The sequence below is a fragment of the Esox lucius genome, chromosome 13, assembly GCF_011004845.1.
Source record: "Esox lucius isolate fEsoLuc1 chromosome 13, fEsoLuc1.pri, whole genome shotgun sequence".
Lineage (NCBI taxonomy): Eukaryota > Metazoa > Chordata > Actinopteri > Esociformes > Esocidae > Esox > Esox lucius.
In genome coordinates, this window is record NC_047581.1 from 4,149,604 (window position 1) to 4,163,651 (window position 14,048).

General features: G+C 42.8%; 1 protein-coding gene across 9 annotated transcripts in view; it reads right to left on the reverse strand.

The window, feature by feature from the left end:
• cntrl (centriolin) overlaps positions 1 to 14,048 on the reverse strand; it is a 57,606-nt gene that overhangs the window by 15,461 nt on the left and 28,097 nt on the right. For all 9 annotated transcript variants that reach the window (XM_034296580.1, XM_034296579.1, XM_020052593.2 and 6 more), the window contains 11 exons: positions 13,797 to 13,983; positions 13,405 to 13,557; positions 12,979 to 13,155; positions 11,677 to 11,784; positions 9,244 to 9,382; positions 8,950 to 9,092; positions 8,178 to 8,361; positions 7,777 to 8,087; positions 4,830 to 5,005; positions 4,361 to 4,553; positions 3,876 to 4,127 (listed from right to left, as the gene is read on the reverse strand). In XM_034296580.1, coding sequence (XP_034152471.1) covers positions 3,876 to 4,127; positions 4,361 to 4,553; positions 4,830 to 5,005; positions 7,777 to 8,087; positions 8,178 to 8,361; positions 8,950 to 9,092; positions 9,244 to 9,382; positions 11,677 to 11,784; positions 12,979 to 13,155; positions 13,405 to 13,557; positions 13,797 to 13,983 — 2,023 coding nt within the window. The remainder of the gene's footprint in view (positions 1 to 3,875; positions 4,128 to 4,360; positions 4,554 to 4,829; positions 5,006 to 7,776; positions 8,088 to 8,177; positions 8,362 to 8,949; positions 9,093 to 9,243; positions 9,383 to 11,676; positions 11,785 to 12,978; positions 13,156 to 13,404; positions 13,558 to 13,796; positions 13,984 to 14,048) is intronic.

A 14,048-nucleotide genomic window follows, 5' to 3' on the forward strand; every position in this document is an offset into this window, starting at 1 on the left:
TGATTATATCTTTTCATGTGACAACACTGAAGAAATTACACTTTGCTACAATGTAAAGTAGTGAGTGTACAGCTTGTATAACAGTGTACATTTTCTGTCCCCTCAAAATAATTCAACACACAGTCATTGATGTCTAAACCGCTGGCAACAAAAGTGAGTACACCCCTAAGTGAAAATGTCCTAATTGGGCCCAATTAACCATTTTCACTCCCCTGTGTCATGTGACTTGTTAGTGTTACAAGGTCTCAGGTGTGAATTGGGAGCAGGTGTGTTAAATTTGGTGTTATTGCTCTCACACTCCCTCATACTGGTCACTGGAAGTTCAACATGGCACCTCATGGCAGAGAACTCCCTGAGGATCTGAAAAAAAATTATTTTTGCTCTACGTAAAGATGGCCTAGACTATAAGAAGATTGCCAAGACCCTGAAACTGAGCTGCAGCACAGTGGCAAAGACCATACAGCAGTTTAACAGGACAGGTTCCACTCAGAACATGCTTCGCCATGGTCGACCAAAGAAGTTGAGTGCACATGCTCAGTGTCATATACAGAGTTTGTCTTTGGGAAATAGACGTATGAGTGCTGCCAGCATTGCTGCAGAGGTTGAAGGGGTGGGGGGTCAGCCTGTCAGCGCTCAGACCATACGCCGCACACTGCATCAAATTGGTCTGCATGGCTGTCGTCCTGAAGACAAGCAGAGTAAGGACATGGATTACTGGAACCATGTCCTGTGGTCTGATGAGACCAACATAAAGTTATTTGGTTCAGATTGTGTCAAGCGTGTGGCGGCAACCAGGTGAGGAGTACAAAGACAAGTGTGTCTTGCCTACAGTCAAGCACGGTGGTGAGAGTGTCATGGTCTGGGGCTGCATGAATGCTGCCGGCACAGGGGAGCTAAAGTTCATTGAGGGAACCAACATGTACTGTGACATACTGAAGCAGAGCATGATCCCCTCCCTTCGGAGACTGGGCCGCAGGGCAGTATTCCAACATGATAACAACCCTAAACACACCTCCAAGACGACCACTGCCTTGCTAAAGAAGCTGAGGGTAAATGGACTGGCCAAGCATGTCTCCAGACCTAAACCCTATTGAGCATCTGGGGCCATCCTCAAATGGAAGGTGGAGGAGCGCATGGTCTGTAACATTCAACAGCTCTGTGATGTCGTCATTCTAGTGGCAACCTGTGAAGCTCTGGTGAACTCCATGCCCAAGAAGGTTAAGGCAGTGCTGGAAAATAATGGTGGCCACACAAAATATTAACACTTTGGGCCCAATTTGGACATTTTCACTTAGGTGTGTACTCACTTCTGTTGGCAGTGGTTTAGACATTAATGGCTGTGTGTTGTGTTATTTTGAGGGGACAGCAAATGTTCACTGTTATACAAGCTGTACACTCACTACTTAACATTGTAGCAAAGTATCATTTCTTCAGTGTTGTCACATGAAAAGATATAATCAAATTTTTGCAAAAATGTGAGGGGTGTACTCACTTTTGTGAGATACTATATGGATACACAGGGTAGGAATCTACAATTAGGTTCGGAAATATTTGGACACTGACACAATTATCTTAATTTTGGCTCTGTTGGCCACCACAATGGATTTGAAATGAAACAACCAAGATGCAATTGAAGTGCAGATTATCAACTTTAATTTAAGGGGTTGAACAAAAATATTGTAGGAAACATTTAGGAATTGCAACCATTTTCATATACAGTCCCCTTATTTCAGGTGCTCACAAATGTAATTGGAAACATTTTAATGTTCATGTTGAGAATCCTTTATAGGCTGAGACTGCTTGAAGTCTGGAATGCATGGACATGACCTAACACTGGGTTTCCTCCGTGGTGATGCTTTGCCAGGCCTTTACATCAGCTGTCTTCATTTGTTGTTTGTTCTGTCTTTCTGCCTTAAGTTTTGGCTTCAGCAAGTGAAATGCATGCTCGATCAGGTTGAGATCAGGTGATTGACTTGGCCATTGCAGTATATTCCACTTCTTTGCCTTAAAAAACTCTGGGTTCCTTTCGCAGTATGTTTTGGGTCATTGTCCATCTGTAAAGTGAAACACCGTCCAGTCAACTTGGCTGAATTTGGCTGAATCTGAGGAGACAATATATCCCTATACACTTCCAAATTCATCCGGCTGCTTCTGTCTTCTGTCACGTCATCAATAAACACAAGTGACCCAGTGCCATTGGAAGCCATGCATGCCCATGCCATCATACTGCCTCCACCATGTTTTACAGATGATGTGGTATGCTTCGGATCATGAGCCTTTCCAAGCCACTTTTTTCTTCCCATCGTTCTGGTACAGGTTGATCTTAATTTAATCGGTCCAAAGAATGCTGTTCTAGAACTGGGCTGGCTTTTTTTGATATTTTTTTGGCAAAGTCTAATCTGGCTCAAGAATTCTATTCTTGAGGCTTATGAATGGTTTGCAACTTGTAGTGAACTCTGTATTTGCTCTCATTAAGTCTTGTCTTTATGGTAAACTTGAATAATGATATGCCTACCTCCGGGAGAGTGTTCTTCACTTGGCTGGATTTGTGAAGGAGTTTTTCCTTTTCCATGGAAAGAATCCTACGATCATCCACCACTGTTGTCTTCCGTGGACGTCCAGGCCTGTTTGTGTTGCAGAGCTCACCAGAGCATTATTTTTTTCTCAGAATGTACCAAACTGTTGATTTGGCCACTCCTAATGTTCCTGCTATTTCTAAGATGGATATTTTTTTTGCAGCCTAATGATGGCCTGTTTCACTTGCATTAAGAGCTCCTTTGACCGCATGTTGTGGGTTCACAGCAACAACTTCAAAATGCGAATGCCACACCTGGAATCAAATCCAGACCCTTTACCTGCTTAATTGATGAAGAAATAATGAAGGAGTAGCCACTGTCCATGAAACAGCTTTTGAGTCAAATGTCAAATTACATAAGTTACCTTGAAAAAGAGGGGGCTACATATTAAAGAGATGTAATTCCTAAACCCTTCCCCCAATTTGGATGTGAATACCCTCAACTTAAAGCTGTGAAACTGCACTTTAAGCCCATATTCATTATTTAACTGTAACTTTAATATATTTTGGTAAACAGCCAAAATAACCAATCTTGTGTCACTGTCCAATTAAGTGTTGGTCAGTGTTTACCAGGTGACCCTACTCACATTTGAAGAGATTAGACAAAGATTTTCAAATGGGCTGATTCAGAACGTGCCTTTGCATAAATAACATGCTAATCCACACCACCATGGCATCCTGTATTAGAGCTAACCATTGCCTTACTTTGCTAGTTCATTTAACTAAATGGCATTTAGCCAAATAGCTAACGCATGAATTGACAAGATACTGATAGAATTAACAGCAGCCAAGTGCGATCTTCATCTTTCCTTTTTAAGAATAAAATGTCTGAAAATATAAAACAAATTTAAAATATAAAACTATGTAGGTCAACTTGAGGAACTGTGTGAGTGTGTGCACCCACTATGCTACCTGCTTGAGTGACAGCCAGTGGGTGGGGCTTGTTGCACTAGCCCGGGAACTGAAAGCAAGGACCCAGGAGTGAGAGTGAGCCTCTGAGGTGACTCGGAGGCTGTAGTACAACAAAGCCCAATCATTGCAACAATTATCCAGGTGTTTTAAAAAAATAACGTATCTGTCTGGTTTAAACTGTCAGGGCAAAATATTCTTAATTAGTGCATTGTTTATTTTATTGCTTTTTATAAAAGTCACAGTGGGGCACAGCAAAAAAATGCACTGCAGAGCCTTGGGCAAAGGTGCTCTTATGCGGTTGGCAGGAGTCTGGGAGGGCAACTTTCTTGCTCTGGGTAATCTGAAGCTGGCTCTGAAGGGCCTCCAGTTGGTTGCTGGCTCGCTTCACCTTCTTGTTGACTTCTTGGAACTCCCGGTCACGGGCGGCCACCACCTCTTCCACCCTCTGCAGAGTTTCTGTCTGCTTCTCGTTGCATCTTCTTAGCTCCTGGAGCTCCTCCTGGTGGTCCCTGAGATGCTGTTGGGCTTCCACCAGCAAGGTGGCACTGTCCCGAGCGCAGACTTCAAGCTCCTCTAGCTCACGCTGTGTGTCCTCAAGCCGGTGCTGGGCCTCAGTGTGCTGCTGGAGAGCGTCTTTGGTCTACAAAAGGTCACATGAAAGAGCCTGTCAAAACACCCCAGGGTGACATGAAACCTACCAAAATACACAAGGGTGGTGTGAAACAACCTGTTTAAATCCACCAGGGTGACATGTTTAAACAACACCTTTAATGAAGAGGTCATGTTCCTATTTAATACCCCTCACCCAATATAACAACAAGAGTATATTTGTGTGGCAGTACACGTCCCCATTGTCACATCAATATATGGAACCTTGTTCTTGATGTCCTTCAGGCTGCTCTGAGCCTCCAGCAGCAGCCGGTCGGCCTTCCTGAGTTCAGCCCTGCGGCGGAGCAGGGTCTTTTCCACACACTCGACCTCGTCCAGAAGAGCCCCTTGATGCTGCAAGGACTTCTCCAGAACCTCCCCCAGAACCTCCGAGCCACCTCGCCCTTCCTGCACCTCTCTAAATATGAACACACAGACAGCTGAGCAATCTGTCCCAAAGTTGGTCTTAGTTATCCAATTTCAAGTCAGTCAATTATAATCCAATATTAATGGAAAAGAACGAAAACAGGGCTTTGTAATAAGTTCTTAAAAATCTGAAAAGGGTAAAGCCTGGGAGGTTTAACGGTCTAAAAAAAAAAAAATGATAATAATAATTATGCACAAATAAATACAGGAATTTTTAAGGGTAAGCTAAAAAAAAAAAAAACACGAGACCCCAACGCTGTTCACTTACCTTAGGCGATGGTACAGTTGTCTCAAGGATTTGTGCAGCTTTCTGAGCTCCAGCTTGAGTTGTGTGCGTTGCTCCAAGAGCCTGAGCACATCCTTCTCCACATGGGCATTTCCATCCTCCTCCCCCTCGCCCTGCTGGTCCTCCACCTGCCGCTCCAGCCTGCCTAGCTCCCTTTCCTGATGGAAGAAAAGATGGATAAAACCACAAACCTTTAGCGCTTAAATATGAAATGAAATTAATGGATTATGGATTAATGGATTAAGAAATATATAAAGCAAAAATAAAGCCGAAAAAAAGATATTGCAAAAATATACTTAATGTAAACTAGCAGCACTTCAAAGAGTGTAGAATGGGGAATATGAGCAATATGGGTAGAAGTATTGAAATATAAATATATGATTATAAATACACTATAAATAAAAGTGTAAAATGCCTATGAATGGCACAAAAAGATATTCTAATGTACATTGAATGTACATAAAAATAAATAATTTGGAATGTTCATGTGATCAGTATGATCATAGATCATTGCTGCTTGTTGAGGAGCCTTATGGCCTGAGAGAAAACACTGATTATGAATCTGGGGGTGCGTGCACCAACGCTCCAGTAGCGTCTACAAGACAGCAGCAGTATGAACAGACCATATCAATTAATCAAATGTATCTATAAAGCCCTTTTTACAACAGCAGTTGTCACAAAGTGCTTTTTCAGAAAAGGAGCCGCCAAGGAGCAAACAAAAGTAGTGTTGAATTTCAGTGGCTAGGAAAAACTCCCTAAGAAGACTGAAATTTAGGAAGAACCCTAGAGAAGACCCAGGCTCAGAGGGGTGACCAGTCCTCTTCTGGCTGTGCCGGGTGAGATATTAAGAGTCCAACTGGAATAATTAATAAATGCATGTGAGCTAAATCCAGAGTCTATTTAAATGTAGACTAGGTCAGAAGTATGACCAGATGGACAAAGACAGGGACAGCAACGGGCCCCCCAAACCAGGTACAGGTGTGGACCAGGACCTCATGTCCTCCTAAAGTTTAAAACGGGAGGAGACTGGTAAAATTCAGAAAATGCATTCCTCATATCAACAACGATTTATAGTGGGGAAGGAGAACTGACCCAATCCCCCAGCACAATAGTATAGCAGCGTAAGACCTTGACAGGGCCCAACAAGCAGGAAATCAATCCACCCACATTGCCTGGCATCAACCAAAGGGACACCCACCAACTGCAACCACCCTGAATGAGGGCAGAGTATTGCCAGCAGAGTACAGCCCAATTGCACAAGTGAAAACAGAGAGACAACAAGCCAGTGACTCTTCCCCCGAAAGGCATTGGAGGGAGGGCTTCCCAGTGGCGTCGAGAGCCCACCTGGCAAGACAGCAAGGGTGGACAGTATCAAGCCTACTGGTCACCTTCACGCCCCCGGGCCAGGCTACACCTAATTATAAACCGTGCTGTAGAGATGAGTTTTTAGTAGACACTTGAAAGTTTGCATTTCTAACCTTAATTGGCAGATCATTCCACAGTAGTGGAGCTCTATGAGAAAAGGCCCTGCCTCCGGCTGTTTGTTTAGAAATACTAGGTATAATTAAAAGGCCTGCATCTTGCGATCGTAGGTTATGTGTAGGTATGTATGGCTGGATCATTTCAGCAAGGTAAGTAGGAGCAAGTCCATGTATTGATTTATAGGTTAAGAGTAAAACCTTAATATCAGCCCTAACCCTAACAGGCAGCCAGTGTAAGGACGCTAGGACAGGAGTAATGTGTTCACATTTTTTTGTTCTAGTTAGGATTCTAGCAGCCGTGTGCAGCACTAATTGAAGGCATGGATTCGTTTTTCTGCATCAGTTTTTGATAGAAAGTTTCTGATTTTTGCAATGTTTCGAAGATGAAAATAAGCAACTCTTGAGACATATTTTATATGTTCATCAAAGGAGAGGTCAGGGTCAAGGGTAACGTTTCTTACAGTTTTTGGGGATACGACTATGCAGCCGTCGAGGTTCACAGTGAGATCTGCTAACAACGCTCTTTGTTTCTTGGGTCCTAAAACGAGCATTTCTGTTTTTCTTGAGTTTAAGAGCAAGAAGTTTTCTGTCATCCACTTCCTAATATCTGAAACGCATGCTTGATTTGTATTGGGGCATGACCCCACTCCCTGCCACTTCCTGAAGTCCACGATCATCCCTTTAGTCTTGTAGATGTTGAGAGAGAGGTTGTTGTACTGGCACCATGTAGCAAGGTTCTCTACCTCCCCTCTGTAAGCGGTCTCATCATGGTTGGATGTGAGATCCAGTATGGCTGGGTCTTCAGCAAATTTAAGGATGGTGTTGGACCTACGGGAGGTGACTGAGTATGCTGCCCTGTGGGGCTCCGATGCCCAGGGTCAGTGCAGAGGTGGTGTGGTTGCCCATTCTCACCACCTGTGGTCTGCCCGTAAGGAAGTCAAGGATTCAATTGCAAAGGGGGGTGTTAAGTCCCAGGGTCCTGAGCTTAGGAACAAGCTTAGCGGGCACAATGGTGTTGAATGCGGAGCTGTTGTCCACGAACAGCATCCTCATGTATGTGTTGCCTTTTTCCAGGTGGTAGAGGGCAGTGTATCATCGTCAGAGCGATGGCATCATCTGTAGATCTATTGAGACGGAATGCAAATTGAAAGGGGTCCAGGGTGTCAGGAAGGGACCAGCCACTCGAAGCATGACACGACTTTTAGATAAGACGTGTCATGTGACACAGTTCGACTGAAATAGCTGGCTCATGGCAGAGCATGATTGGATATTAAATGCTTGTATCATCCAGTCCACCTGTATGGAAGCATCTTAATTTGTTCTGTTTCTCCACTCATTTATTCAGGTTTTTCCTTTAATTTAATCTGTCTGTATAAATCCAAATAGTGGTGAGCCCATGTTTTATTAAACAGTGTTAAAGTATAAATCATCTGATCCAGGTCACCTACCATGTTCTGGTGCCCAGGCATGTTGCAGTGGAGCACCCCGGCAGGGGGATAGACTCCGAGCCAGGCTCCGGAGAGGCTGCAGGGGCAGGGGCCGTAAACCAGCTGGGCTCCCTGCGGAGGAGGCCCGTAGACAACCTTCCCGGGACTGCCCTCTAGGCCGGCGGCAGTAGGGGCATATATCACAGAGCCTGGGGGAAGCGGCGAGCCGTCAGGCAGTGTAGTGTAGATGACGGAGCCGGGGGGAGGGCTGAAGTGACCTCCAGAGCCGGAGGAGCTGCAGTCGGCCACATCACCGCTGTCCCTTCCCTCGCCTGGGGTGTCAAACACACACACACACACAGTCTTGCTGTGTTGAGGGTCAACTACAGAGGTTTCACAAGAAAAACCTAATGGGGCCATACCTCTTGCAGTATGCGAGTTTGTGTGGAACGGAGGGGAGTAAATCCAGTATCCTCCTCCAAGTGGGTGGGCTCTGTCTCTGTGGACCTGGTGCCTGATGCTGCTGCAGCGCCCTCTATCCGGCGACAAAGGATACTGCAAACCTAGGCCTGAATCCTGTGTGCCCTGGGAACCAAAATTAGGAGCCTAAAAAAGTAAGGAGAAACATATGTTATAGCTAACCAAAGAACCAAACATTAGTATGTTGTTGCGCAAAAACTGTTCCTACAATATAAATCTCCAATAACACTTGTGGGCGAAGTCCTGACCAAGGTAACTAGCACAGCTCAAAACATGCAACGGTGCAGGCAATTCTAAAGATTTTTTTTGAAAGGACCCGGCAGTTAGTCACTTTAGAATGTTTTTTGTAATGACAGTTTTGCATTTTGACTGAGAACTAAAAACTTCAGGTGCATTTTTCACTTCTCATATTGATTTGTCAAATCCTGGTCTGATGTGTCCAGTTTAAGGGTTTAAGTGTATAGGCTTTATACATACTATACAAGCATTATTAAAATATTTAAATCATACATTACAGTGGCTTCACTGACTGAATCTTCCAGTTCCAAACTTTTTTTTAATTTGGTATCTCCATTTGGCTCATGTTTATTCTATATTAATTTGAGTAATTCTGTAATAGTCATGAACACATCCGAACAAATCCTTCTAACACAACCATTTAGTGGCAAAACAGTCACTTCTAGGTAGGGAAGGTAGGTGGTGATGGTTTCTTACCTTTGTGGCAGCTGGGACGTAGCACCAGTGATCCCTGGTTCGGTGAGGGTCTCTGAGGCTGAGTAAGACCTGGTTTTGCTGGACCAGATTTTCCCTGAGAGCCCCCACATCCCTCATAAGCTCCTCCAGGTTCCCGCTGTTCTCTGTAAAGGTAAAGTGACACACTGGTGTGATAATAAATCACAACAACCTAAAGTGAATTCTACAAAAAGAAAATAATATAGGTAATGGGGTTTTAGAAATGCTTTTGAAAATCAGTAGTTCAATGTAAACAGCCCAACTCAGCCTACTAACCTTTTCTGGCCAGGAACAGCTGTTCCCGCAGTCCTTTAGTCTGGGCCTCTTGTTTGGTCAAAGACTGTTTCAGATGATCCAGCTCTTGCCTTTGGATGCTGTTGTCTGAAACCAGGCCATTACAGTCTATCAAATCCATCTGGAACAGAAATAACTGAATTTCTTACTGAACACAAATGTTGTCAAATAGAAGCACAACCCTTTTGCATTGTCCCTACTAATGTAGAACATGTTGTTGTTCATTTGCTTCAGTTTTACAACCAGTAATGGCTCCATCCCAAAGAGGGATGGAACCATAGATATTGTTAGTACTAATCGTAATGTAAAATACTCAGGATTATGAAATCTTGGAGAAATTCCATAATCAGGATAATCCTCACGTGAGTGACTTGAAAAAGCTCCCTAGCACCGAAGTTTCCCTGAATGCTTGTTTTATTTTAAAAGTGAAGTGCACATCTCACAGCCACTAAACATCCTCTGCAATGTATTGTCAATTAAGCTGAATGGCTTTGCTAGCGTTCATAGAAGAATATTGTCAACTACAATAAACATTTTAATTACATTCTAAAATGTCATAATGAGTTGGGTTTGTATTTTATAAATAATACAAAAAAACGTTCTCCAAACTCTCCACTGCAAGAATGTAATCTTAAATTACGAAAATACCCATTATTTCCATCAGCCTATTATCGGTCTCTTCCCGAAGGAAGTGCAAGAATAAATGTCTTCAAACCACTTGAATGTGCTTCACTGTCCACCAAGAAAGTGTCCTAAGGTCGAGGTCTTCATGGGATCACGAAATGTATATCCCAGCCAAACTATATCAGGGACATTTTTATCCAACACCCAAAATATAAGATTTGTAGTAAAATCAATACCGAATCCGACTGGTATATAGTCGGCCATATCCGATCAGATCTTAATTTTTTCGAATAGTTAGGATATCAGATGTCAGAAAGACTAAAAGGCTGCATTAAATTGTTTTAACCTGTCTGGCAGTGGCCATTGATTTTGCACATGCATTTTATATTATAGCGTGGCCAGTCTCAGATTTCTCACTATATACAATTTAGTATTTTCATAAAGACATCCCGATAATCAAATGTGGAGCCAAGAAGAGAGTGTTTATTATAAACGCATCTTGCTCACCCTTTAATGTGTGTGCTTTAATTTATTTGTAGAATAGGTTATTGCTTGGGAACAGATTAGGCCTACCTGGCCTGTGTACATCTGTAGGGCTATAAAGGGGTGAGGGGGGTGTCTGATAGTAGGCTAGTAATTAAAATCAATGTCCCTCAAGAGCTATGGTGCTTCTATTTTATAATCACCTCACACACATAAAGAACAGTGTTTTAGGCTATTCATTGCGATGGAGAAAGACAATTAATAAAGTAGTTTTCCAATTGCTTTACAACTACTAGTTTAACCACTACACTTAGTAGCCTACAAAAAAACCTTCTGATCACATCTCCACTTCCCGCTGTATGCAAATACCTGTCCATTCCATTACCGTGGAAAAAAAGTAGTTGAAACAATGTTGAGCTCAAACAAACCAATGATATCCTAGAAGACATGAAGCTACGAGAGATACATGCAGAAAAAACTGTTAAACTGCAAATTGGAGAAAATATGAATAGGATATAAATGATTATACATACATCTCTTTAAACTTTCTAATAATAATTTTGTTTATATTGTAGGCTAATTGTTAATGCTTTCCTACTGAAAGTGACAAGAGAAGACAAATAGGCTATCATTTGTTCAGGCCAAAATAACAGTGTAACTGCATGATCTGTATAACTTAACGAGAGCTGTTATAATGAATTATAAAGTTAATATGAAGAATCAACACATCAAATAAGCCTATCATTGTGCATGAACCCACAGGTCAGTACCAGTAAGAAATGAAATCTATTTTCACCGTGATCCTCAGACGAGTGAAAAACCTCATTCCAGTCAACAAAGTGTTGCTGACTACTTGTTCTATTTAACCGGTGGAGCGCATATCTTACTAAATGCCACTAAACATACTTTGTAATGTATTGTCATACAAGCTGGCCACCATATACATTTAGAGATTTACATGTTACTGTACTAAGTATTAAAAACCTGATGATATTTTATTTCAATGGCTTTTTAAATGCACAAGAACAATATTTATGTACTGGAAGAATCCGATCAGCCGTTTTGAACTAGAAACCAGAATTGTTATTGGCATTGTTATTAATCGAGGTTAAAATCATAAATCGGGAACATTTTGGCCAGGATAATGGTGGCATGAAATTCTCCTATCGTCCCAACCCTATTCCCAATAGACCCCCAATTCCCTACAAAGTGAACTACTTTTGAGAAGAGAGTGCCTTGGCCAAGAAAAGTACACTGCTAGGAAATAAGGGTGTGCAGACATTCCTGTAGGAGTTTTATGTCTAGTACCTGGTCCTTCAGTAGCCTTTGCAGCAGATGGATTTCGGCTTCAGCTTTGATCAGGTTCTGAGTGATCTGATCCATTAGGACCCTGGACCTCTCAAGTTCGTCTGTATCCTGCATAAACACAGAGTGACAAACAGGCTTGATTGCATAGGGGAACAAAATTAATATAATCATCCTTTGGTCCCACTGTACAAACAAATCACAAATTTACAAGAAAATAAAAGTTACGAGCATTTCGAGACAGGAATTGTGATTGACGGTGGTATGCTTTAGACTAGGTGAGGCCACTTTTGGAGAGTTATTGTGTTTTGGAGGGGATTGGCTATTTTTAAGGGAGTGATCATTGTAACTATTGTAACTCACATTCAATTTGTCCTTCCTAAATCACTCTGATCCTAGCTCCATATCGGAGGAGGTCTATGAGAAGAGTAGCTATTCTTTTTATCTAACACTCTCTTTACACTCTTCATCTAGAAAAGACAAACATAGCTCTAAAGATTCGTAATGGTCCTGCAGATCCTCAAAACGTTATACAGCCGGATCAATGAGAGCATTTTGACAGGCTAGCTGCATCACCACTTGCTATGGAAAATGGAAGGGTTGGTGCAGACAACTCTGTACATCACTAGGACCAAAACTCTCTGCCATCCAAGAACTCCATCACAAGAAGATTAAAGACTCCAGCCCCCCAAGGCTCAGATCGTTTTCTCTGGAGCGCTACTACACTAAGCATTTCTAAAAGCAATTTTTTTTAAAGGGGTCCCACTCAGTTATTTCCCATACTTACAATATTGTAGGAAACAATGCTGGAAAGATATGGAATATAGAGTGATGGGGAGTCAAAGGGCAGTTAGCCTGATTTGAACCCATGCTGAGTTGAACATGTGCACCGGATCTGCAGATTAAATCATTAGACCACACCAGACTATGCAAGCAATTCACGCTTCAAATCAATGATGAACCCGACATTTACATAGGCATCCTGTTATTATACTTGTACTGTGAAGCAGGAGTTGTCAAACCTATCCTAAGGGGTACACAGTTGTTCCAGGTATTTGACATATTCCAGAGCTAATCTGTTGACTAATCATCAAGCCTTTGAATATGGTGAACCAGTTTGTGGCAAGAAAAAATTGTAAAACAGAATCACCCGAGGTGAAGTTTGAGAACCACTGTTGTACAACAGGTTACCATTTGGGATGTGCATGCTATATTGGTGTTATTGGTGGCAATATGGTTCTGACAAAAAGCAGTACAATATCTAGGGAACAGGAAGCCTGTCAGCATTTACAAAGAGACACCCACCTGTGCCCTCTCCTGGCTGATTTTCTCCACAGTGGTGTATAAGGACTGAAGCTGCTCTTTGGCGGTGAGCAACTGCTTAGATGCCATATTGTCCTCTGTGGTGAAGGACCTCTTCAGTTCCCGCAATTCCATGTCTAATGACCGCAACTGCTGAAGGGAGAGACTGCCCAGTTCCATCTGGGTTAGACAAGAACATCCAATTAGTGAGAGAGTAAGTGAGTGAATCAGTCAATCTGTCTATCCGACCATATATCATTAATTTATTGTTATGCAATACAATCTTACAACAGCTACTATTTTTCTTTAACCTTGTTAAAATTCTGTACTTGTTGGCTGCAGCTTCGTAGGTGGAAAAAGAGATAAAATCAATGTCACCTCTTCGGTTATTTAACATTTCAGTTTTAAAAAGGCCCTTTTAGCACTCACCTGTTTGTCTTGTTCTTCCAGCTCGGTGAGCAGCCGTTCACGCACCTCATCGGCATCCTGGAGCCACTGGCTTATCTGTTTGTGGAGCTTGTGTGTCTCCAGCAGTTCCTTCCGGAGCCTCTGAATCTCCTCCTCAGCCAGTCTCTCTGCTTCCTGCTCATGGATACCAAACAACAGCATTTGCAAAAAGAGATTTGATGGAGGAGCAAGTCACTCCTCGCCTCTTTTTTAACCATACAAGAAAAGGTCCATTGTCCTTCATCTTGAATCAACTTCTCCAATGAGTTTTGAAAAGGAAGCAAAGGATGCAAGAAAATTAGACAAATCAACAAATGGCCAGAGAGGTGTTGCCCTCCTTCACTCAGGTCAGATTTAAGAGAGCAGAGACTCACCTTGCCTTTTGCTGCAGTTTGGCAGGCTGCTGTGTGTTGCTCTCGGAGCGAGGCCAGCTCCCGACCAAGTCGTGCCTGTCTCAGCTGGGCTTGTTCTCGGTCTGTCTGGGCAGCAGACACCAATCCCAGCACCTCTTGATGCAGCCGCTCCAAGCAGCGGCCCACCACATCCCTCTCATCACGTGCCCTGCCAACATCAAGGAGAGTAGTACTGCAGTTACTGCCACTAACTCCAAACCAAGCGTTTGTCCT